Source organism: Hyperolius riggenbachi, chromosome 6 (genome assembly GCF_040937935.1).
Source record: "Hyperolius riggenbachi isolate aHypRig1 chromosome 6, aHypRig1.pri, whole genome shotgun sequence".
In the NCBI taxonomy this organism is placed as follows: Eukaryota; Metazoa; Chordata; class Amphibia; order Anura; family Hyperoliidae; genus Hyperolius; species Hyperolius riggenbachi.
In genome coordinates this window covers 195,549,912-195,577,091 of record NC_090651.1, presented here as the reverse complement: position 1 = coordinate 195,577,091, position 27,180 = coordinate 195,549,912, and the positions used below count along the sequence as shown (strand labels likewise).

Sequence of the window (27,180 nt, the reverse complement as noted above, 5' to 3'; positions counted from 1 at the left end):
GTGATAAAGTTATTGGTGAATAAATGGCAGGTGAAAGTTGCTCGAATGCATAAGGTGAAACAACACTGTAGGCTTAAGTGGTTAATGAAGTACTTTGCTCTATTTCTTACCACCATCTGGAATCTGGATGTGTTTGATGTTACTGTCAGTACCAAAGGCTGCCTGCCCATAGGGACGCACTTTGAACTCATATCTTTGTCCTTTGCTTATGACTGTGATAACAGCACTGTTTTCATTAATTGGAACAGACTGTGCTTTTATCCATTCTGAGTTCAGCAGTGAATGAGGGCGATAGAATACTACATATCCTTCAGTGTGTTGGGACAATGATGACACCTGAAAAATGAACAGCCAAAATAATTCCATCATTCCACCAGAAAGAAGCATGAGTTGTGTTCTTTTACCTTTGGTTATGATCTATTGACAACCTGTGATGCCATTACTATTATCATTATTTAATATTTATATAGTGCCAACATATTCCACAGCACTGAATAACTTATATTGTCTTGTCACATAACTGTCCCTCAGAGGGGCTCACAATTGAATCCCTACCATAGTCATGCTTGTATTGTGTAGTGTATGTATTGTAGTCTAGGGCCAATTTAGGAGAAAGCCAATTAACTTAAAGGGACTCCGAGCTCAAATTAAAATAGAAAATGGTACTCACCTGGGGCTTTCTGCAGCCCAGTGTAGGTCGGGACGTCCCACGCCGGCATCCTGGCTCTTCTCCCATCACCTCTTCCGAAATGGCTGGCCGGCGGCAGCCGGGCGACACTGGCCCCGAGTGTCGGGTTCCTCTTCCTCAATCATCATGGCTGACGTCACCACGCCGGCCGGAGTGACACTACAACGCACGCGCGATTAAACCGCGCATGCGCCATACTGTCACGCCGGCCGCCGTGGTGACGTAAGCCATGACACTCGGGGCCAGTGTCGCCCAGCTTCAGCCGGCCAGCCATTTCGGAAGAGGTGATGCGAGAAGAGCCAGGATGCCGGCGTGGGACGTCCTGACCTACACTGGGCTGCAGAAAGCCCCAGGTGAGCACCATTTTCTATTTTAATTTGAGCTCGGAGTCCCTTTAACTGTATGTTTTTGGGATGTGGGAGAAAACCAGAGTGCCCGGAGGAAATCCACATAGGCACGGGGGAAACATACAAACTCTGTGCAGATAGTGCCCTGGCTAGGATTCAAACCAGGGACCCAGCAGGGACTCAGCGCTGCAAGGTGAGAGTGCTAACCATTGTGCCACCATGCTGATGCCATTAAAAGTCCCTAAAGTCAGTGAACACAGAGACACAGAGATGGGGTCATTTACTTGAGAAACTGAATATTATGACTCCTATACAATATTTAGTGGTGTGAAATAGTTAAGGGTAAGGGCTCGTTTCCATGCAGCACAGAGCCCCGTGGCTCTGCGCTGCACGTCACTCCCAGCGGGGGGCAGGGCTTGCGATCCCATTCATTATATTGAATGGGAATCGCGGGCTGAAACACCCCAAAATGCAGCAAACCATGCGTGGCAATTCAGCGGTTAATCGCCACCCATGAGTGGAAACGGCAGGCAATGCAGTCTATACACTGTCTGCTGGCCCTGCCATTGCGTTTCCATAAGCACGCATGAAAGCGTGCTATATGGAAACAAGCCCTAAGGGCCTGAGCCCACTAACGCAGTTGTGTCTGCTTTTCAGTTACACATCAATGTTACAGATGCTGAAAAGCGGACAGAAGCGGACTCAACTGCGATAGTGGGATCTGGTCCTTAGTGGTGGAAACAAAGGGGACCATATAGTGGTTATTAAATAGTAATATGTACACACACTAACATAGTTTACATGTAGTAAAACATTTAGCAAAGGAGTCCTTGCTCATTAAATATTTTGGTGGTATGTAGGTTCTTAGAGAGAGTCTGAAGCCATTTTAAAAACTAGTTTTTACCTGTTATTTAGCTTAAAGATGATTGTCAGTGCTAAAACGGCACATTCCCGCGGCAGAACAAGGGTTTTATAACCCCCAAATCCCCGGCCGGTGCAAAAACTAGGGGAGCGCTTCCTGGTAGAGGCAGAGCTTAGGGCTGTAGCTGTCCCAGCCAGGTCAACATCTGCAAGGAGTTTGTATGTTCTCCCTGTGCCTGTGTGGGTTTTCTCTGGGCACTCCGGTTTCCTCCCACATCCCAACAAAACATACATATAGGTTAATTGGCTCCCCCCTAAATTGGCCCTAGACTACAACACATACACTACACTATACAAACATAGACATAGGACTATGGTAGGGATAAGATTGTGAGCTCCTCTGAGGGACAGTTAGTGACAAGACTATATTCTCTGTACAGCGCTGCGGAAGATGTCGGCGCTATATAAATACTAAATAATAATAATTATAATAGCTCTGCCTCTACTCACGGCAATCTCCGCTGATCGCTGCCTCTCCCTGCCCCTCTCAGTCTTTCTTCACTGAGAGGGGCGGGGAGAGGTGGCGATCAGCGGTGGATTGACGCGAATGGAGGCAGAGCTACAGCGCTAAGCTCTGCCTCCCCAGGAAGCAAAATCCACGACTTTGAAAGTCGTGGATTTTTGCCGTAGGATTTGGGGGTTATAAAACCCGGCGTTTTAGCACTGATAATCATCCTTAATCTAAATAACAGCTAAAACTAGTTTTTAAAATGGCTTCAGAGTCTCTTTAACCTCCTAGGCATTCAGTTTCTGCAGGATTTCTGTGCAAAAAGTGATCCAATTAATTTTCATAACCTTTTTTCCTGTAACTTAACAAAAGCAGTCAAGCAGTGGTCTAGTGTACATTTTGAGTCCAATAACAGCTTGAAACACAAAATCTAAACTAAATTTCAAAATGACTTCCCAAAATCTCTGAACATTTAAAAAATGAAATCTCTCGGGAATCGGCCTCACCCGTTGCCTCGTCGCTGACCACCCCCCTACATGTAAAAATGTACTTCCGCGTGTGCATTTATATATTACCTGTCCTGTATCACCCACTGCATGGTGCCCATTTGTCTTCGGAATCCCCCGCAGATTTTTGTAGGTAGGAAGCCAGGTCTAGGTGCCCCTAGTATAGGATAGCTAAGTACAGGTGTCCCCAGTGTAGGCTAGGTAAGTACAGGTGTCACTCAGTATAGACTAGGTAGGTACAGGTGTCCCCTATTATAGGCTAGGTAGGTACAGGTGTCCCCTAGTATAGGCTAGGTACGTACAGGTGTCACTTAGTATAGGCTAGGTAGGTGCAGATATCCCCCAGGCTAGTCTAGTTAGGTGCAGGTGTCCCCTGAGATAGGCTAAGTAGGTTCAGGTGTCCCCCGGGATAGGCTCTGTAGGTGCAGGGGTCCCCTGGGATAGGCTAGGTAGGTGCATCTGTCTCCGGGATAGGCAAGGTAGGTGCAGGTGTCCCCCAGGATAGGCTAGATAGGTACAGGGGTTGCTCAGTATAGGCTAGCTAGGTACAGGAGCCCTACAGTATAAGTTAGCTAGGTGTAAGGGACTCCTGTACACTGTCGGCACAATTAGGTATGTTAGTCATAGTGCCCCCCACCCCCGATCCTCACCAATTTCCCTGATCCAGCCGCTAGATACATACCAAACTTCGTTCCAGCGATCGCTCCAGCCTCCCTGCACAACTCCACATATCTTCCGGTATGAGGAGGATCGGGACTGACGTCGTGTCAGATGTCCTCATGACGTCAAACGTCACATGACATCAGTCCCGATCCTCCGCATAACAGAAGATATGCGGATCTGTGCAGGGAGGCTGGAGCGATCGCTGGAACCAGGGCAGTTTCTAGGCTAAATTTCACCCAGTTCGAGAATCAAAAAATATGCCCCCCCCCAGGGCAAAAAGAGCGCCCCCCCCCCCTACCCCCAGCCAGGGAGTCACACTGTTAGACCATCACCATGGTGGGTTCTGACCACCAGCTCAGGGCAAAAAGAGCGCCCCCCTCCTCCTCCCCCAGCAGGCACGTCAGAAAGAGAGAGGCAGTGCAGTACATAGACTGCCTGCCTTACTGCCTACTTACCATGAGGTCCATCTCATGGCAGGTGGAACTGGAAGAAGGCGCCGGGCCAGGATCGGTGGGGGTCCGGGTGGTGGACCATGGAGGTGCTAGCGGGCAGCCAGGGCCAAGGCACACACTAGCAGCAGTGGCAGCGAGGAGCCCGAGTCGGACTGGTCACAAAGACTCCACCTTCTGAGGCTGGGCTCCGCCGCACACTGCTGCTGCACAGTAGGAGGAAACATCTGTGACAGGATCTATGTCATCGCGCGGCCGCTCCTGTCACGTGACGTCAACACGCAGGAGCGCCCAGAAGGATCTAGGAAGCCAGTGATCGCTCTGGTGCACAGCTCCTCCTGCCTCTCGCTGCACTGCGTCCGCGTCACCGGCTCCTAGGGTTGCCACCTTTTTGACTGAGAAAATACCGGCTTTGGGGTGTGGCCTAAAAGTGGGAGGGATTTGTTACGGCCCTTTTTTAAAGAGAACCCGAGGTTGGATTTCATTACGTTACTGGGGCACAGAGGCTGGTTGTGCACACTAAGACCAGCCTCCGTTGCCCCATCGTGTGCCTCCAGGACCCCCTGCGCGCCGCTATACCCCCCGCAGTGCTGGCGACACGCAGCGTGTTGCCAGCACAATGTTTACCTATGCGCTGTCTGTCAGCGCCGCTACCCCGCCTCCTCCGCATCGGCGCTACCCGCCCGTGTCCCGTCCCTCCCGCTGATGGGAGGGAAGTGACGCGGGCAGGTAGTGCCGATGCAGGGGAGCGGCGCTGACAGACAGCGCATTGGTAAACATTGTGCTGGCAACACGCTGCGTGTCGCCAGCACTGCGGGGGGTATAGCGGCGCGCAGGGGGTCCTGGAGGCACACCATGGGGCAACGGAGGCTGGTCTTAGTGTGCACAACCAGCCTCTGTGCCCCAGTAACGTAATGAAATCCCACCTCGGGTTCTCTTTAAAAAGTAAACTAGAAAATTACAAAAATAAACATTAATGTTAAATAGTTTAAAGAACACCATTAAGGGAAAAAATCTCCCCTGGTTGGTACTTACCTGGGGAAGGGGAAGCCTCTGACTCCTAATGAGGCTTCCTCCATCCTCCTTGGTAAGCCCGATACTATGCTGGGACCCCCGTTGTCGCTGCGCGCCGTATCAGCTTTCCACTTGGGCTGTGGCGAAAATAGCCGAGCCCGATCAGGTCTGCTCTACTGCGCAGGCGCCTGCAAAGTAGGCCAGACCCAATTGGGCTCAGCTATTTCTGCCAGAACCTGAGCGGGAAGCCACTAGTGCACATGCCAACAAGCAGCCACAAGGAGATCTTGGGGGGTCCCAGTGCTGGATCCCCTCTACTGCGGAGGATAGGGGGAAGTCTCTTGAACATCCAGAGGCTTTTCCCTCCCAAGGTAAGTTCCCCTTAGGGGCACTTCTTTCCTACAGGTGTCCATTAATGATACAATTCCATGATCGATAGATAATTTCCAATCACTGCGGTAATCGATCGGATGCAACTGGTCCTGCCCCGTTAATGACCAAATAACTGGTAGCCAAGTCGATCAGATTACCGGAATTGACCTATATTTTGTATCGATCCCATTGAATTGGCTAGCAGGAATTGGGCCATTAATCGGTATGACTGATTGTTTCTGCCTGATTACCACAGAAATGATCAGCTGCAGAATTGTATCATTAATGGGCACCTTAAAGGTAGCTATACATCAGCAGATTATGGGCAGATTCGACAAAGAGACAAATGTATCTCTATTCGAATCTGATTAGAGATAACTTTGTCTCTAGTTGTAGCTGTCCATATACTGCAGGCCGATTCCCGGCCGATTTCCGCATGAAATCTTCAGGGAATCGGCTGAGCTGCCGAGTCTACCCTGCCGCTGCCCCCCAATGTATAAATGTGACCTCCCCGTGTGTGCATTTATATTGCCTATCCTGTAGCAGCCTCTGCGTGGTGTCTGTCCATCTCTCCTGAGTCTATCAGCCGCATACACACTGGCGGTGCAGTGTGTAATGTCAGACGCTATGCACCGCCGGCGTGTATGTAACTGTTAGAACCCGAAGAGATGGGCGGACACCACGCGGAAGGTTGCTACAGGATTGTATAAATGCACACACTACATTACGCCGGCAGGGGTTTCGTCCATTCTGAAATCAGCCGCCGTACCACTGCACACTTGACAAACCAATTTCGGCCCGAGATCTTGCGCGATCATCGATGCGACCAATTTTAGCCCCCAAATTGGTCGCTTTGTCGGTCAGGCATGCACTTGGTGGGACAGATTTTCATCCAATTTGATTATAATAATCGAATTGGATGGTCAATTGGCCACCAAGTCGCCTGAAGTATAGCCCCCTTAAGAGTCTGAAAGGGGAGATATGGGCTGATAGAGGGTTGGGGTCGGCAAAGAGGGGGGGAAGAAAGAGAGGGGGGGGGGAGAGAAAGACTCACTGTGTGTGTGAAGCTGTGTCACTCTGGTTCCTGCTTCCTTGCTGTAACACAGCACTTCAGTTGTGACAAGTGGTCTGGGGGACATCTCTCAACTCTTATCACTGCTGCTTATCAGGGTTAATAATTCACTGGGCTTATTCAAATCGAATGGATTTTTGCATTTGTGTAAAGAGCTGACAGCATGCTTGATGTTTCCAATGTGACCACAGACTGTTGTAATGCTGCTGCCTGGGGGGCTGGGCTGGCTCATGGCACTGCACACATTACACAGAAATAACGGCAGACACATTCCAGCTCACACAGAAGCACAGTAATCATGTGCTGCCTCTGCTCCAGACACACGTCTCTGTACCTCTGTCATTTCTTTACCTCCACACACAGACTGTGAGCCGGTGACTAGCTGAGCAGCTCACTGCAAACAATCCGACCAGGAGGACAATTCACAGGATGCACAATGCACGGAACGCTGCTCAGGGAAGGCTCACAGATTCTCAGTCTGCTCGGCTCATCCCTCCCCGAGAATCCTTACTGGTGATTGGCTGGCAGTGACTGGCCAGCCAATCCAAGAACAGAGGAGGGAGAACTGTCTCCAAATACTCAGCAGCAAGGAGCCTGGGCTAATTTTCTGGCAGATAACTTGCCAGTGAAACTTTTATTCCGGCGCCCCCAATCTGTCACACTCATGGGCGCCCCGTTCAGCAGAACCGGCTGAACGGGGCAAGAAACGGCCCTGGCTGGAACGAGGCTTGGTATGTATAGCAGCTGGATTAGGGGGATTAGGGGGGATCGGGGTGGGGGGCACGATGACTAACATACCTATTGGAGCCCCTACACCTAGCTAACTTATACAGTGGGGCTCCTGTAGCTAGGGAAACCTCCTGAGCAGCATGCCCGACACTGTTTCAGGCATACCGCTTTCTGCAAAAATTTCTTGCCCAGTGTCAGGCATACCACTCAGGAGGTTAAAGAAATACTATTTACAAGGAGACAGGAAGAGGCTACATGTAAATACATTATGGTAAGATGGAACCAGTGGCATAGCTAGAGATCATGGAGCCCCACAGCAAAACTTTCATGGAGTCCTCAGATGTAGGCAATGCGACCTGCCTCTACCCTATGGATATGGGTTTTTTGGGCAATTTACAGTCTCATGCAGTCAACACTGCACATAGTCCATGGAAACTGAGACAAAGTTTGAGGGTGGAGAAACACAAGAAAGTTAATGGCGACTACATTAAGTACAAGCTGGGCCCCCAATGCTCCAGGGCCCCATAGTAGATGTTATGGCTATTGCTACTACCCTGGATGAAACTAAGTAGAAATGTTAATGCAGATTTTGTCTGATGCACTGCAGACTAAAGAAGGGTATGCTTTTGTAATACAGCTATGGGCTTTTTGTTTCACAGACATGAAGTATCATCATATGCTCAATGGGGGAAAGAGGTGCGCTGGTTGGATAAAAGCTTCTAAAAACAGCTTAAAAATGAAAAAGTATACGAGGAGTCTTACCTCAATGACGAAATCTTTGTAAATTTACTAAAGATTTTTTATTTAGCACAGGCAACGCGTTTTGCGGGTCTAAGTCCGCTTCCTCAGGCCAATAACAGTGCCTACAATAGCAGAAAGAGCTCCTCAATACAAAAGTATCCAAATATATATATAAAAATATACATATAATACACAGAATGAATAAATCAGTGTTAAATATCAAACATACTAACACATATATACCTAGGTATGATAATCCGAGTATTATGTCATCTGATAACAATTAAATAGGGTATACACTTCGTGATGTCATTAAACCTTAAAGAATTCTGCAAGGCAATGGGATATATTTCTCATGTAAAACCAGGACTTCTCTGAATATAAATCTCTTATTGAACTAGGATCACTGCATATGGTCAAAAACAATGTTATTTTATGGGGAGGGGCTATGTGGTGCATATGAAGGCATAATGCAGAAAGTCTTTAAAAACAATATAAGAAATCAGATAGTAGGAGCTATCTCTGTATTAAAACCATGGGGAACATATACATATATAATATAATAAATAATAAAAATGGAAAGGATAATGATAAACACTTTCTAACATCTAAATAAATATATAGTTACATAGTTATATCGTTATTTTGGTTGAAAAAAGACATACGTCCATCAAGTTCAACCAGAGAACACAGTACAACACCAGCCTGCTCCCTCACATATCCCTGTTGATCCAGAGGAAGGCTAAAAACCCTTACAAGGCATGGTCTAATTAGCCCCAAAAGGGAAAAAAATTCCTTCCCGACTCCAGATGGCAATCAGATAAGATCCCTGGATCCACATCATTAGGCATTACCTAGTAATTGTAGCCATGGATGTCTTTCAACGCAAGGAAAGCATCTAAGCCCCCTTTAAATGCAGGTATAGCGTTTGCCATAACGACTTCCTGTGGCAATGCATTCCACATCTTAATCACTCTTACTGTAAAGAACCCTTTCCTACATAAATGGCTAAAATGTTTTTCCTCCATGCGCACATCATGTCCTCTAGTCCTTTGAGAAGGCCTAGGGACAAAAAGCTCATCCGCCAAGCTATTATATTGCCCTCTGATGTATTTATACATGTTAATTAGATTCCCTCTAAGGCGTCTTTTCTCTAGACTAAATAAACCCTGTTTATCTAACCTTTCTTGGTAAGTGAGACCTTCCATCCCACGTATCAATTTTGTTGCTCGTCTCTGCACCTGCTCTAAAACTGCAATATCTTTCCTTTAATGTGGTGCCCAGAACTGAATTCCATATTCCAGATGTGGCCTTACTAGAGAGTTAAACAGGGGCAATATTATGCTAGCTTTATTTCACTTTTAATGCATCCCACAATTTTGTTAGCTTTAGCTGCAGCGGCTTGGCATTGAGTACGATTATTTAACTTGTTGTCGATGAGTACACCTAAGTCTTTCTCCAAGTTTGATGTCCCCAACTGTATCCCATTTATTTTGTATGGTGCTAGACAATTGGTACGACCAAAATGCATGACTTTACATTTTTCAACATTGAATTTCATCTGCCATGTATGTGCCCATATAGCCATCCTATCCAGATCCTGTTGCAATATGACACTATCTTCCTGAGAGTTGATGATTTTGCACAATTTTGTGTAATCTGCAAAAATAGCAACATTGCTCACTACTGCATCTACTAGGTCATTAATAAATAAATTGAAGAGCACTGGACCCAGTACAGACCCCTGTGGGACCCCAGTGCTAACAGTCTCCCATTTTGAGTATGATCCATTAACCACAACTCTTTGTTTTCTGTCCATTAGCCAGTTCCCTATCCATGCACACAGACTCTTCCCCTGATAAAACTCAATAAAGACTTGGCCAGTTATATAAATGGTATCATCCTGATTTAAAACTTCTTCCAGTTATATAAGGAGGACATAAATCAGGTAGTAGTATAATATAATGTATAGTTAATATACAGCGCTAGCTGATGTGTAAAAATGAACTGGTCACTGACGCAATAAAAACATTAGATTCAATGTGCAAAGTATAGCATATAAGGTGAACAGCAGGGTGGGCGCTCAGCATAAAGATGTCAATGGGAGCAAATAGCGAAATAATACATACCAAATGAGTAAATCAATATAGCAAAGGGAGCCTCTATAGGGCGCTGAGCTGTGGTGCAATATATAGGTTATGTCTGATTCTCAGCGGCTGCAAGTCTGCATGCTCACCGTTAGTTCGGGCAGGGACAGCGGGTGTGCGATGACATCATCGCATATGGTGTCATCCGCTGGAAGTTGTGGCGACGCCATTTTGGAGTTGGTCAGAGCATAGGGAGTCACTGGGTTTCGCCAGTGCTCTTAAAAAATGGATGAGTGAATGGATGATTTGCCACTGACGCCACACAATCACTGAATTATGTCTTCATATGCACCATATAGCCCCACCCCATAAAATAACATTGTTTTTGACCATATGCAGTGCTCCTACTTCAATAAGAGATTTATATTCAGAGAAGTCCTGGTTTTATATGAGAAATATATCCCATTGCCCCGCAGAATTCTTTAAGGTTTAATGACATCACAATGTGTATTATGATACCCTATTTAATTTTCATCAGATGACATAATACTCTGATTATCATACCTATATATGTGTTATGCTGGGCATACACGGCGTCGAGGGAGGCTTATCAATCGAGCCTGATGGCTCAATTGATAATATCCGACGTGTCCGATCACCACGGGGATCGATTCCACGCTCGATCCCCGCGGCCAGACAATAGCGGCGAATCGAGCGGAAGATAAGAAGCGCTGGTGGGGACGAGCGGGAATCAATCCGGGCACACGTGCGGACGAACGAGGATGCGGCGGGAGTCGATCCGGCGGCTAATCGAGCCGCCGGATAGACTCGTGTATGCCCAGCATCAGTATGTTTGAAATTTAACACTGATTTATTCATTCTGTGTATTATATGTATATTTATTATATATATTTGTATACTTTTGTATTGAGGAGCTCTTTCTGCTATTGTAGGCACTGTTATTGGCCTGAGGAAGTGGGCTCAGACCTGCAAAACGCATTGCCTGTGCTAAATAAAAAATCTTTTGTAAATTTAAAAAGATTTTGTCATTGAGGTAAGACACCTCGTTCACTTTTTCGTTTTTAAGCTGTTTTTAGAAGCTTTTATCCAACCGGGGCGCCTCTTTTCCCCATTGTGCTTAGTATACCCTCGTACACCTCCTGTCTGAGGGGTGGTGACAGAACATCCGTGGTTTCCAACACGGTGGACATCTGTCCCTGTTTTTCATCAAGTGAGTGACCACGTCCAGGTCCTGGCTAGGACCACCCCAAGTGGAGTCGGGTTAATGGTCTCCACCTGCTTCTTGTGGTCAGTTGCCCCTTTCAACCCTCCTTTGTGAGTAGCATTTTAATTACTTTCTTTTCACAACAACTTTTGACATATTACACTACTGGGCTCCCGTTTTTGTCTGCCGTGCCTTTTCCCTACAGGGTGCTAAGACAACCCTACCACATTTCGACATCATATGTTGTCTGTTGATTGTTTCTGCTTCTGAGGAAGCAGATTCTGGCAATGAAACATGTCAGAATTGTCTGAATATGTTTTCTGTACAAATCTCTCAGTTTATGGACTTTTTAAAGATATGTGATTAAAAGTGATAGAGTGGTCAGCGAGGAGTCACTTTAACATATCTGCAGGAAAGGTACTTTTTTTTAATTGCACATCAGACATTTGAACATTTTTGAGGTAGTGGCAGGTTTTTTTTTTTTTTTAACTTTAAACTGCTTTTGTCCAAACAGGAATTGATCCACAGTGTAAAGTCTTTAAATCTTAAATCTTGTTGAATAGTTAAGAGAGGTAGCTAGCAAATTTTGGAAGGTTCTAATGCTGTCTGTGTACTCATTGGATAGATTTTCTTTCACTTCCTGTCCCTGTGACCTACATTTACATTGGTAGACCTAACAGTAACTTAGGGAGAGCAGTAAAAACTCTATCTCAGAGAATGGTAGAAATTCTCACAGGTTGGGACACAGACAAAACTATAAACAAAGAAAAAGTAAATATTCCCCCACCTTGAATTGCTCTTAAAGTAATCCTGAAGTGATTTAAAAAAGACATATACTAACCTCAGTAGTGTGAAGCTTCTGGAAAGTGCAGAGGCTTTCCTGTTCTTCTTATACCCCACCGTTAGATCCCTCTAAACATATTCAACCCAATGAGTCTAAGAGACAGGTTAAAGGCACCCAAAAGAATGAAGGCTTTTCCTCTGTGCACAAGTGACTTAGTTCTACTGGGCTTGTGAGGGCCGTGCTCATGCCTGTGCACTATCAGTCAGCAGTCATGCTCACACACTGAATACATAAAGGGACCCAGCAATGGAAAAGCACGATGTACAAAGATGAGTAATTATTTTAAAAAGTACCCCAAATATGAGAGCCTTTTTTCTTACCCGCCACTGCAGTCTGACCGATGATGAGTTGAGTACTGTCAAAGTGTCCAGATACACTCGGACCGCGTTCAATTCTTGCAGGATGTCCTTTTGTCTGTCCCTTTGATCTGTATCCTGTGGATCTAAGACACATGGACATTGCAGTCATTCCATTTGTAGGACAAATTACTTTCCTGGGTTAAAGTGAATTAGAAATGCATTCCTCTTCAGATTAGTTCTATTTCTATATATTTCAAGAAATTTAGCACACAAAATCCTTACTCAAAGGTACATATATTCTAAAACCAGGTATTTCGGTGGGAAGCAAGAAATTTGGGCGATTGAGGCAAGTGGACAAAAAAGTACCACCATTCACTCCCATATTAAATATCATTTGGCGGGCGCCGAACCAGAAAAAAAGCCTGCCTGGAGATTATTAACGTTTTCAAATGGTGCCCTGAAATTATTAACATTTTCAAACTGCGCTTGTAAATATTTAAATTTACAAAATGCGCCCGTGACGAATTACATTTACAAATATACTAAAAATATGTATCGTATTTAACTAAACCGTTTTTTTAAATGTTAACACTTACTCTTTGTAAAACATTATTTTCCACATAATAAAGTGATCAGTAAGTAAATTGTAATATATTTTTTACAATCACTATTTGTAAAACATTATATTCTACACAATAAAGCGTTCACTAAGGGGGGTCTTAGGGTAAGGCACCACCAGGGGGGTCTTAGGGGTTAGGCACCACCAGGGGGGGGGGGGGTCTTAGGGTTAGGCACCACCAGGGGGGTCTTAGGGTTAGGCACCACCAGGGGAAATTTAGGGTTAGGCATCACCAAGGGGGTCTTGGGGTTAGGCACCACCAGGAGGGGTCTAAGAGTTAGGGATAGGTAGAGGGAGGGATCTTTGTGAGAGTAGGGTTAGGTTTAATTGTAGTAAAATGTTAGTAATATTTACTAATGTTTTACTACAGTTATTACGAACGTACTTATATATATTTGTATTCATTGTTATAAACAATATTTTCACATTTTATTACATGAAGAAACAATAAATGAAGGTTATACACAATATTTTACAATACAATTATAACGATTATACATATATTATCATTTGTTAACAAACGTAATTATAAGTTTCACCTTCAAAACAGGGAAGATTATCGTATTCACAATTTGCAATTTCATAGAAATTATTAAAGTTTTTTTTATTTGTAAAACATTATTGTAAATTAAATACAACACAATATTTTTGTAAACGATATTACCACGCGCCCTTTTTTCCCGACGCTCTTTTTGCATGGACGCGGCTATTCTGGGTATTCTAACATCATCATTCCCAGCAATTCAGTGGAGCTATTTTGTTTCACAAAACTTACAAATGTGATGAAATGATTTGGTCTGCAACAAGGTCTCTCCACAAAACTCTAGAATTTATTTAGGACATATCCTCACAGCAGATGAAAAGTACAAAAGCTGACATGTTTTGGGCCATGCGGCCCTTAATCATAGCTCACAAAACACAGCTCCTATCTTTCGGTTTAAAAAGAGTGGAAGAAGTGACACACCCAGGTGTGGCATGAGCCAGTCCTCACATAGGAGGAGCCAGCATAACAGGTGCAACCTGCCACTCCAAGGGTGGACACCACCCCTATATACAAAGTGAAATAACAACATTCTTTAAAAGAATATAAATCTCTATAAATGTATAAAACCAAAGAAAAACAAAGAACAATCCGAGTAAAAAAGAGTAGTACAAAAAAGAGTACAAAACTTTTTCGTTTTTGTATTTTCCCAGATAACCCATCAATTAGGGACACAATATCCAGAATACATTATTGTTGCATATCAAACACATCTATCTAACACATTATAGAGATTTATATTCTTTTTAAGAATATTGTCGTCATTTGTTCTTTTCGTCATTTGTTCCAGTACATAGGCCTGGCTGCCTATGGTCCAGCACTGCTTTCCACAGTGCAGTTGAGCATTGACTCCTTTTTCTTATTTTTCACTACTTACTACTTACTTACATCGGCTCCTGCACACCTATCAGGACTGTACACTATACTCTATAGCAGAAAAGTACTTCATATATACATTTCTATGGCTTCCAAAGAACAATGGCGTTTGAGGAGCAACACCCATAATACCCCTTCTGAAGGTGGTGGTGACATGTATAAATACATCACCCGCAGCCAAGTTGTAGGAACCAGCAAGGCTCCCCTAGGACCACTTACCCAGCCTGGAAAGACTTTGGGCCGCAGGAGTGGAGATGAGGGTGCCCTGCCTTGTGATCGACCGGGGGAGCGGGAGCTGATCGCCTGGAGACTCTTGCAGGTGTCGGACTGAGTGCAGCATCTCGGATGGCAGCGATGGGTCGCACGGAGCAAACAGCGGGACCCAGAGCGGAACCGGAAGTGATGCGTCCCGTACTTCCAGTGGAGGAAGTATTAGCAGATCTCTGCAGGGCATCAGGCGGCTGAGACACCGCGAGAGCAGAAGGACCTCGGGGCATGCCGGAAACAACACTTTGGCCCCCAAGAGGTACCCATTCCTGTGCATGCAGCAACAGGCTCATCCTTCTCAAAGGACACCTTGCGCCCACACTGTCGGGACCTTGTACAGAGCCTGCTGGAGGATGTTGATCGGGGCCATCAAAGCATATAAACAGGTAAAGAGGCTGTCCCTCCATTTTCCCATTACTGCTACAGATTTGCCTGTTCGAGCCCCAGTAACTGCACCAGTTAAACATTATTCAGGTCCTTTATCCGCAACTCAAAGTGGTGAGTCCATTTCTGATCACTTCAGCCCGGCTGGAGCTTTTATCCCCAATGACTTATCTGGTTGCATGGACCTTACCAGCACCAATGTGGACATTCAAAACCTTAACCCTTTGGAGATTGCCTTTAAGGACCTGTTGAACAATCGTCCACCTTCCAATGAGGATCACATTATTCCCATATGAGACTTAAATTCTGACCCGGTTCGCTACAATAAATTTGCTGTGGTCTTTTCTAAGAAAGCAGACATTTGTGATAAACATCCTGATGTGAGTCTCAGAACTTGTTTCTTACAGTTAGAGGATTTAAAGGGGAACTGAAGTAAGAGGTATACGGAGGCTGCCATATTTATTTCATTTTAATCAATACCAGTTGCCTGGCAGCCCTGCTGGTCTATTTCTCTGCAGTAGTATCTGAATAACACCAGAAACAAGCATGCAGCTAGTCTTGTCAGATCTGACTTTAAAGTCTGAAACACCTGATCTGCTGCATGCTTGTTCAGGGGCTATGGCTAATAGTATTAGAGGCAGAGGATCAGCAGAGCTGCCAGGCAACTGGTATTGCTTAAAAGGAAATAAACATGGCAGCCTCCATATACCTCTCTCTTCAGTTCCCCCTTAAAGAGAACCAGAGACGAAGCACCCTCATGTATTTTAATATATTTATCAGTGGGAACATGACAGTAAACCCTTACCCTGCTTTTAGTTGCATTCTCCTCTGCTAAATCTTCCTGTTATTAGCTGTGATAAGAATCCCCGACTGAGCATTCAGTCTAGGTTTGGCCTGGAATCATTATAGCTGAGTCAGTCTTCTGTGAAGTCTTGTCAAGCCCAAGCCCACCCCCTCCTGGCTCAGCTTTCCTACTTTGCATACTCATAGCTCTGATGACATGTTAGGAGCTGCTCCTGCTGAGAAAGAAGCTCTGAAAAAACAGACAAGTGTGGCTGTGTGCACTGACTGTGCAGTCGTCATCATCATTTTCTATGCAGTTTCATTCCTATGAGAGACACTTCCTACAGGCAGCTGCACAGCATACCAGAATAATGAAAGCACACAGATGAAAGGCTTCAGCAGCAGCCCTGCTTGTCTATAGTATCATAGAGCCTAGAAAGCACATCCATATCAGCTCATAACCTGGAAGCAGAATGGGTATGAGCCGGCAGCCATATTGGATTTTTCCTGGAGCAATAATGGATAAACACTCATAAAGGCACACCAGAGTGGTGAAATTATCAGGTAGAGCATTTATTCTTTACAAGCTATCGACTGATATGTTTATTTTGTGTGAAATGTTCATCTCTGGTTTCCTTTAATGAGCAAGGAGATCGAAACTTGGTGGGATCTATCAACTCATAAACAATATGTGGCGGAGGAAATTATCCTGCGTGGTTTACGTATTAAAAAAATCCCAACCACCACATATTGTGAAGAGTTTGTGGTTGAATGGAATACCATACTTACTGACTGTTCACTCAGATTGATGAAACCTATTGAGTATGAGGAAAATAAACTTGTTGATATCAGATTGAGAATCTCAGAACTGAATCTAAGCTTGACTAAGTATGACACGATGCAACAATACGATGAGTTAAATGAAAAAAATGTGTGAAAATATATCTAGACTTGAAACTATGATTACAGAAACTAAGAGGTTAAAGTATTTACGTGATACCAATGACTATAAACACAATCTGGTCTACGAATGGGAAGCCACTTTCAGGTCACCTGGTATGCCCACACGTCGATCTTGGTCAAGAAATAGAAGGAAAGTTAGCATTACACAAAACAGCAATCCACGGAGAGAAACATCAAACAGTCCACAACGGGCAGGAGTTATTAACTCTATCCCCACACCAGTCTGTAACTTTCCCTGGAGATGCAGCTGTGGGCAGTCAGGATGCCTCCACTGTTGCTTCAGTTTCCTTGTCGGGCGTTTCACCCGTTCCTCCGGCGTCTAGCACGCTGAGGACGGGATTGTCAGTGGCTCATAGGGTTGCTTTGTCGCGTGCGCGCGCGCACAGACAGGACCTTTATGCTGGGAGGAGGCGCGTCAGCTGACCTGCCGGTCGGCTGACGTCAGAGGAGACTCCTGATTGGCTGATGGGAGTGGGCATGGGTCTGAGGTAGTTAACCGTCTTAAAGATCCCAATGCATCAGTGTCATCCCCTATAGTCAGTGAGCCCAGGATGTCTCATCCTGAAAGATTTTCAGGGCACCGGTCTGATTTCCGGAACTTTAAGCATTGATGCCTATCATATTTTGAATTACGCCCAGTATCTTCAGGTTCTGAGAGTCAGAGAGTCATTTTTATAAAAACTTTATTATCTGGTGATTCGCAGACTTGGGCCTACAGTCTCCCCACTGGTCATGAGGCCTTAGTATCTGTTGAGGATTTTTTTAAAGCTATGGCAGTTATATATGATGATCCCGATTTAGCTATGACTTCAGAAAGGAAGCTCAAAACTCTCAGACAAGGGCATAACACTGTTGAATTTAGAAAGTGGGTGGTGTCAGCCAGATGGGGCAGTATGCTTTGCTGGACTGTATTTTATCGGGATTATCTGATGCTGTTGCTGATCTGATGTTAAGCCACCCAGAACCTAAGTCTATGGATGAGGCGATCTCTTTAGCTGTCAAAATTGATCGTCGTGTCCGTTATCAAAGGCAGACTCGGGGTAGAGCACTGAGGAGACCATCTCCTATCACTATCTCTGCTCCTGCCCCTCCTTCTCCTCCTCAGGATAAGCCGATGCAAATCGGACATTCCAAGATCTCTGAGGTTGAGAAAAACAGGAGACGTACTGAGAGACTCTGTCTATACTGTGCAGAGAAGGGGCATGTGGTACAAAATTGTCCCAAGAAGGCGGAAAACTCTATCGCCTAGGTGTAGCTGGAGGTACTACCCTAGGCGATTCTGTCTTACCTCTAAAGAATAATCGCTTACTTCTCCCATGTTCTATTTCCTGGGGAGATCGAGTCCAATCTACCCAGGCCTTTATAGACTCGGGCTCTGCAGCTAATTTTATGGATTATGATTTTACTGTTAAGTTTGGTTTTCCTCTCCTTTCTTTGGATGCCAGATTGTTGTTACTGCAGTGGATGATTCGCCACTGCAAGGGAAACAACCTCTTTCTCAGACTCCTGTATTGTTATGTCAGGTGGGGGCTCTGCATAAAGAACAGATGCAATTCTTGGTACTCAAGATGGCAACCTCCACTGTGATCCTTGGTATGCTGTGGCTTCAAAAACACTCCCCTCAGATTGACTGAAGTTCCAGGCAGTTGTTGAGTTTGTCCTCCTTTTGCCATCATCATTGTATGGAGAAAGTCACAGTATGTGCTACTAAGGTTCAAATGGAGAGATTGCCTACGCAGTATTTTGACTTTGCTGATGTCTTCTGTCCCAAGGTGGCAGACAAACCTCCCCCTCATCAAAGTTTTGACTGCCCCATTGAGCTGAGATCAGGTTGTATGCCCCCTAGAGGCCATTTATATAATCTTTCTGAGCCTGAGAAAATTGCCATGCAGGAGTATATTAAAGAAAACTTGGCCAAAGGGTTCATCCGTCCGTCAAGGTCCCCGGCCAGGGCAGGTTTCTTTTTTGTACAGAAAAAGGACGGTGGCCTTCGGCCATGTATTGATTACAGAGAGTTAAACAAGATTACTGTGAAAAATCGTTATCCTCTCCCTCTGATTGATGACTTATTCTCTCAGATTACTGATGCTGGTGTCTTCACTAAACTAGATCTCAGAGGTGCATACAACCTGATTCGCATAAGAGAGGGTGACGAATGGAAGACGGCGTTCAACACACCCGATGGACACTACGAGTACCTTGTTATGCCCTTCGGGTTGTGCAACGCACCCGCCGTCTTCCAAGAGTTGATCAATGAGGTTTTTAGAGAGGTCCTCTATTTAGATGACATACTCATTTTTTCATCTAATTTAGCTGAACACAGGGAACATGTGAAGTATGTTTTGAGGAAGCTACGACAGAATTCCTTGTATGCTAAACTCGAGAAATGTCTTTTCGAAGTTTCTGAAGTTCCCTTCCTGGGGTACATAATCTCTACCGCAGTACTCTCTGTGGACCCCAAAAAGGTATCTGCTGTCCTGGAGTGGCCACAACTTTTGGGGTTGAAGGCACTCCAGCGATTCCAGGGCTTTGCCAACTATTACAGGAAGTTTATCAAAGGGTTCTCTTCTGTAGTGTCACCTCTCACCGAGCTCACCAAAAAGGGGGCAGATACCTACAATTGGTCAGCGGAAGCTCAATCTGCATTCTCATCACTAAAAAAATTGTTCTGCTCCGCCCCCATTTTGAGACATGTGGAGGTTTCTCTCCCTTTCATTGTTGAGGTGGATGCTTCAAAAATTGGGGTTGGGGCTGTACTGCCCCAACACTCCAGTCTACAGGGCAGGTTGCATCCATGTGCATTTTTCTTTTGGAAGTTTTCTCCCGGCTGAGAGAAATTATGATATTGGAAATCGAGAACTGTTGGCCATCAAACTAGCGTTTGAGGAATGGCGACATTGGCTCGAGGGGGCTGAATATACTATAACAGTCTATACTGATCACAAGAACTTAGAGTATATTGAAGGGGCCAAGCGTCTCGGTCCCAGACACGCTCGCTGGTCCCTGTTTTTCACGAGATTCAGGTTCATCATTACCCACAAACCAGGTAGTACGAACATTAAAGCAAATGCTTTGTCTAGATGCTTTGAGCCCGAGACAGTACAGCCCTCAACCCCTGAAGGCATACTTCCCGAGAAAGTGGTCCTTGCTGCTACTGAGACTTGGGAGGATTGGGCATCTACTTTGAGGCCTTATCAGCAGGAGGTTCCTAAAGGGAAACCAGATGGGGTTCTGTTTGTGCCACTACAGTTTTGATTTAAAATCCTCCATGTTTTCCATTCTCACAAGAATGCAGGACACCCAGGGGTTGCCAGAACGCAGGAGCTGCTGGACAGATGTGTCTGGTGGCCATCTATTGTGTCTGACTGTAAAGAGTTTGTCGGAGATTGTGCTGTGTGTGCCAGGAGTAAGCCAGCCAGACGGGCTCCTGTGGGTACTCTACAGTCACTGCCAGTGCCTGAGCAACCATGGACCCATCTGTCTATGGACTTTGTGGGTGAACTGCCCAGATCTGAAGGGAAAACAGTCATTTGAGTGGTAGTCGATAGGTTCAGCAAAATGGCCCATTTCATTCCCTTAGACGGACTCCCCTCTGCACAAGAACTGGCAGAACTCTTCATTCACCACATTTTCCGGTTGCATGGTATCCCAGAGAATGTGGTGTCAGATAGGGGAGTCCAGTTTGTCTCCAAGTTCTGGAGGGCTTTCTGTCATCATCTGGGTACGAACCTGTCATTCTCCTCTGGCTACCACCCGCAGACTAATGGGCAGACTGAAAGGGTTAACCAGTCCCTTGAGCAGTTCTTAAGGTGCTATGTGGCAGATGCTCAGTTGGATTGGGTGAAATTTCTACCATTCGCAGTGTTTGCGCATAATAATTTAAAGAGTACCTCCTCAGGTTTCTCCCCCGTTCCAAGTAGTAACGGGGAGATCACCCAAATTCTCTCCACTGCCAGTGGTGTCGTCAAAAGGAGTAGGGTCAAAAGGAACCTAGAAAAGGCCTTTCAGACCCAGAAAAAGCAGGCAGATAAGAGACGGTCTGTGGAGTGGGAATTTGCACCAGGTGACATGGTGTGGGTGTCTACCTGGCATTTGGCGTTAAAACAGCTCTCTGCGAAATTGGGCCCCAGGTTTATAGGTCCATACCCTGTGTCCAAAAAGATTAATAGCGTCACATATGTCGTTTCGCTGCCTTCCAGTATGAGAGGTGTTAAGTCATTCCATGTGTCTCTGTTGAAGCCTGCTGCGCATGTGGATTCCTCTCCCCCCCCCACCTGTGGTGATTGATGGGGAACCTGAGTATGAGATTGAGCAGATTTTGGACTCTTGGGTGGTGCGGTACTCCATACAGTACCTTGTTCACTGGAAGGGGTATGGGCCTGAGGAGAGATCTTGGGTGCCGGGTCATCGCATGCATGCGGAGGAACTTAAGAAAAAGTTTCATGAGTTACATCCTGAGAGGCCAGGTGGTCCGTGTCCGGAGTCCACGCCTCAAGGGGGGGTACTGTAACATTCCCTGGAGATGCAGCTGCAGGCTGTCAGGATGACTCCGCATCCTGACTGCTTTGAGGATACGTCCTAAATAAATTACAGAGTTTTGTGGAGAGACCTTGTTGCGGACCACATCTTTTTGTCATTTGTTTCAGTACATAGGCCTGGCTGCCTATGGTCCAGCACTGCTTTCCACAGTGCAGTTGAGCGGTGACTCCTTTTCCTTATTTTTCACTTACAAATGTGGATACTCACATCTTGGAACAGAGATATCCGGTCTCTAGACAAAGAGTGACCATTCCACACAGCATGAAGATTTCTCTCATGTGTTAGCAGGATCATGCACGTCTCTCTTAAGGTAGTCTCTGGACTTATCCATGCAAAAATATCCTGACAATGGATGCCAGCTCTTGGATGGGGAGTGCATTTAGATGTGTTTCCAGCTAAAGGTCCTTGGTCCAACAGGTTGAGAAAATAGTCTTCAAACAGGGAGCTGGAAGCAGTTTGGAGAGCTTTGCAACATGTCAGCATTCAGTTAAGAAATTGTCAGGTGACTGTACGAACAGACAACAGCAGTGTGGTGACAAGAAGTCGTCTCCTACGGTCACAGACTGCTCAAATTGTATTCTGGCCTGAAGCTAATCTCTGTTTTCTGTAGGCAGTTCTTCTGAAGGGAACATCAAATCACCTGGCTGATTATCTCAACAAGTCAGTTCTGGACCAAAAAATGAATGGTTTCCAATCCGGAAATCTTCCAGCAGATAACCAGAAAATGAGGTTTTCCAGAGGGGGATTGTCATAGGGCACGTAGTGGCCGGACCGCATAATGCCTCCCAATCGGTTTCAGCACACAGACCATGCAATCTGTGGTTGCAATTGGTGCACAGAAACCACTGATCTAGCTATCAACAATAGTAGCGACTTTTCAGAAACCAGGGTTCAGTTTGTGCAGCTGAATAATAGAGTAGCTGAACAAATAAAGGACGTTAGCGTTGTTTATTAACCACTTTACCCCCGCGCGTACGTATTTCTCCGCCCCTTTTTCCATCCTTTAACAACCAGGGACGGAGAAACACGTACTTTCCGCGTTCCCGACGCTGCGCGCGCTCCCGCTCGTAAACACGCCGCCCGCCGCTAGTAAACACGCCGCCGCCCGCTCGCCCAGAGATCAATGAACGGGAAAATCCATTCCAGTTCGTTGATCTAACCCCTGCAATGATCAGCTGCTCTCCTATGGGCAGCGCGATCATTGTGAGAAAAAACTCACGTGTCCAGCCTCCTTATACTTCCTCCAAGCTTCCTTCCGGAAGCTTGGAGGTCGCATTAAAACAAAAAGTTACTGTGGCCATCTTGTGGCCAAATAGTAAACTACACCCTACACATTTTTCACATACAAATAAATGACTTTTACACATAAAATTAACTCATTACCTCCCACACTCCCCGTTTTTGTTTTTTTTTGTAATTAAAAAAAAATTAAAAAATTTACAATTAAAAAAAATACATAAATAGTTACCTTAGGGACTGAACTTTTTAAATATTTATGTCAAGAGGGTATAACACTGTTACTTTATAAACTATGGGCTTGTAATTAGGGATGGACGCAAAAATGAAAAAAATGCACCTTTATTTCCAAATAAAATATTGGCGCCAAACATTGTGATAGGGACATAATTTAAATGGTTTTATAACCGGGACAAAAGGGCAAATACGTTTCATGGGTTTTAATTACAGTAGCATGCATTATTTAAAAACTATAATGGCCGAAAACTGAAAAATAATTATTTTTTTCCCCACATTTTTCCTATTTTCCCATTAAAACACATTTAGAAAAAAATAATTCTTGGCATAATGTCCCACCTAAAGAAAGCCTAATTGGTGGCGGAAAAAACAAGATATAGTTAATTTCATTGCGATAAGTAATGATAAAGTTATAGACGAATGAATGGAAGGAGCGCTGAAAGGTGAAAATTGCTCTGGTGCTCAGGGGGTAAAACCCCTCAGTGGTGAAGTGGTTAAATATGCAATATAAATAATTAACATATACAGAAAATCGTTAAAATCAACAATTATAGAGACAAATAATAGCACAGTATCTATATATATAAAATCGGATGGATGTGTGTGTGTGTGTGTGTGTGTATGTATGTGCCGCGATCACTCGAAAACGGCTTGACCGATTTGAACGAAGCTTGGTATACAGATCCCTTACTACCTGGGATGATATGTTCTGGGGGTCTTGCGGCCCCCCTGTACACGTGGGCGGAGCTACAACCAGCCAATCAGATTTCACCCATTTAAGTCAATGGAAAAAATGTAAAAGGCTGCCATTCTCACAGTAATTGAGCCAGAGTCCCCACACTTGGCACAGTTGGTCACTTGGTGACCGAGGTTACAAATCCAGGAAAAGTGGGTGAAGCATAAAACAGCCAATCAAATTTTAGCCATTCATTTTAAAAGGGAAATGTAAACTGCAGCCATTCTTAGACTGTTAATCGCAGGGTTCTCAAACTTGCCAGAGTTGGTCACTGGGTGAATGCGATTAAGATTCAAGAACGTGGGTGGAGCCTACAACAGCCAATCAAAATTCACCTATTGATTTTCAAGGGGAATATTTAAACTGCTGCGATTCTTACACTATTAATGGCAGAGGCTTCAAACTTGCTAGTCGGTCTTTGGGTGACTGGGGTTCAAATTCACTAAAGGGGCGGGGCCAAAAACAGCCAATCAGATTTCCTTGGTGGATAAACTGCTTCCATTCACACATTGTGTCAAGGTTACAAAAAGTGGGCGGAGCCAAAACCAAATTTCCCTGGGAAGATATAACTGCAATTATTCTTACACCGTTAATGGCAGGGTTCTCAAACTTTGCACAGTTGGTCACTGGGTGAATGAGATCAAGATTTTTGGAAGGTGGGTGGAGCCTACAACAACCAATAAAAATTCCCCTTTTGATTTTCAAAGGGAATATTTAAGCTGCTACCATTCTCTTATACGGTTAATAGCAGATGCCTCAAACCTGGTACAATTGGTCACTGGGTGACTGGGGTTCAAATTCAGAAAGGGGGCGGAGCCACAAATAGCCAGATTTGTTTATTTTTCAATGGGAAAATACAAAGTATTGATACCAAGGACCCCAAAGCTGATAAACTTGATAACTGAGTGACCGTATGTCAAGGCTAGAAAAAGTGGGCGGTGCCAACAACTAAATTTTTAACATGGCAGGGTTCCCAAACTTTACACAATTGGCCACTGGGTGACTGGGATGAATATTCAGAAATGTGGGTGGAGCCTACAACAGCCAATCAAAATGTACTTATTGATTTTCAAGGGGAATATTCACATTGCTACCATTCTTACACGGTTAATGGCAGAGGCCTCAAACTAGATACAGTCAGTCATTGGGTGACTGGGGTCCAAATTCACTAAAGGAGGTGGAGCCACAAACAGCCCATCAAATTTGTTAGATTGATTTCAGCCATCCTGTTACTGGCAGGATTCTCAAACTGGGTGGGTAGGTAACACAGTTGGTCACTGGATGACTGGGACTAATATTCAGGAAAGTGGGTGGAGCCTACAGCAGCCAATCAAAATTCACGTTTTGATTTTCAAAGGGAATATTTACATTGCTGCCATTCTTACACTCTTAATGGCAGAGGCCTAAAATCTGCTACAGTCAGTCACTGGGAGACTGGGGTTTAAATTCTGAAGGGAGCAGTCCAAAAACAGCCAATCAGATTTGTTTAATTTTAATGGTACAATGCAACTTATTGATGCCAAGGACCCCAAGGCTCATAAAATTGGTCATTGAGTGACTATGTCAAGATTACAAATAGTGGGCGGAGCCAAAAACAATTAACTTTTTTCATGGGAAAATGTAAACTGCAGCTATTCTTACACTGTTATTGGCAGGGTTCTCAAACTTTGCACAGTTGGTCACTGGGTGACTAGGATTAATATTCAGAAAAGTAGGTGGAGCCTACAAGACCCAATCAAAATTCACCTACTGATTTTCAAGGGGAATATTGAAACTGCAGTCATTCTTACACTGTTAATGGCAGAGGCCTCAAACCTGCTACAGTCGGTAGTTAAGTGTCTGGGGTTCAAATTCAGTAAAGGGGTGGAGCCACAAACCGCCAGATTTCTTTGCTGGATAAACTGCTTCCAGTCACACAATTTTGATGCCAGTAACCCAAAAGCTCACAAACTTGGTAAGTGTGTGTCAAGGTTACAAAAAGTGGGTTAAAAACAGATTTTTCTGGGAAATTGTAAACTGCAGCCTTTCTTCACTGTTAATGGCAGGGTTCTCAAACTTTGCACAGCTGGTTACTGGGTGACTGGGATTAATATTCAGAAAAGTGGGTGGAGCCTAAAAATTCCAATCAAAAATCACATGTCGCTTTTCAAGGAGAATATTAAAATTGCTACCATTCTTGCACTGTTAATGGCACAAGCCTCAAACCTGGTACAGTTGGTAATTGGGTCCCTGGGTTTCAAATTCAGAAAAGGAGACAGAGCCACAAACAGTGAATCAGATTTGATTCATTTCATGGGAAAATACAAATTATTGATGCCAAGGACCCGAATGTTCACAAACTTGGTCATTGAGTGACTGTATGTCCAGGTTACAATCAGTGGGCGGAGCCAAAAATAAATTTCACTGGGAAAAATGTAAACTGCAGCCCTTCTTATTCTGTTTATGGCAGGGTTCCCAAACTTTGCCCAGATGGTCACAGGGTGACAGAGATTAATATTCAGGGTAGTGGGTGGAGCCTATAATAGCCAATCAACATTCACCTGTTAATTTTCAAGGGGTATATTTAAATTGCTGCCATTTTTAAACTGTTAATAGCAGATGCCTCAAACTTGCTACAGTTGGTCATTGGGTGACTGGGGTTCAAATGCTGGAGAGGGGTGGAGTCACAAACAGCCTATCTGATTTGTTTAATTTATATGGGAATATACAAATTATTGATGCCAAGGACCCCAAAGCTCACAAACTTGGTCATTGTTTGTGCGTTAGGGTTAGAAAAAGTGGGCAGAGCCAACACCAGTCAAATACATACACGGGCAACACTGGGTCATCAGTGGGTGGAGACAAATACAAATGTCACTGGGAAAATGTAAACTGCAGCCATTCTTACACTATTAATGGCAGGGTTCTTAAACGTTGCACAGTTGGTCACTGGGTGATTGGGATTAATATTCAAAAAAGTGGGTGGAGTCTACAAAAGTGAATCAAACTTCACCTATTGCTTTTGAAGGGGAATATTTAATTGCTATCATTCTTACACTGTTAATGGCACAGGCCTCAAACCTGGTACAGCTGGTCATTGGATGACTGGGGTTGAAATTCAGAAAAGGGTGTGGAGCCACAAACAGCCAATCAGATTTTTTCATTTTAATGCAAATTATTGATGCCAAAGACCATAAAGCTCACAAACTTAGTCATTGAGTAATTGTGTGTTAGGGTTAGAAAAAGTTGGCTCCGCCAACACCAGCCAAATACATACCCGGGCAATGCCGGGCAATCATCTAGTACAGTATATAATACAAAACAGTTCACAAAAAAGTGACACGAAAAAGTCTGAACAGTTAGTTTTGTGGGCAGGTGTGAGGGTTTCTTCAATATACCTTAGAATGTAGCTACAGTGGGATGCGAAACTTTGGGCAACATTGGTTAATCGTCATTATTTTCCTGTATAAATCGTTGGTTGTTACGATAAAAAATTTCAGTTAAATATATCATACTAGCCAACCCGCGTCGTAGCATTCGCTGCATCTATCTATCTAATAGAGTACATGCCTCAACCTTGAGGGCTGGAACCCACTAGAGCGATTTTTTTGAGCA

At 44.6% G+C, this 27,180-nt stretch overlaps 1 protein-coding gene across 2 annotated transcripts in view; it reads right to left on the bottom strand.

The window, feature by feature from the left end:
- ROBO4 (roundabout guidance receptor 4) overlaps window positions 1-27,180 on the bottom strand; it is a 1,158,575-nt gene that overhangs the window by 757,200 nt on the left and 374,195 nt on the right. For both annotated transcript variants that reach the window (XM_068240264.1, XM_068240265.1), the window contains exons 5-6: window positions 12,427-12,548; window positions 111-336 (exon numbers count right to left, since the gene is read on the bottom strand). In XM_068240264.1, the coding sequence (XP_068096365.1) occupies window positions 111-336; window positions 12,427-12,548 (348 nt within the window). The remainder of the gene's footprint in view (window positions 1-110; window positions 337-12,426; window positions 12,549-27,180) is intronic.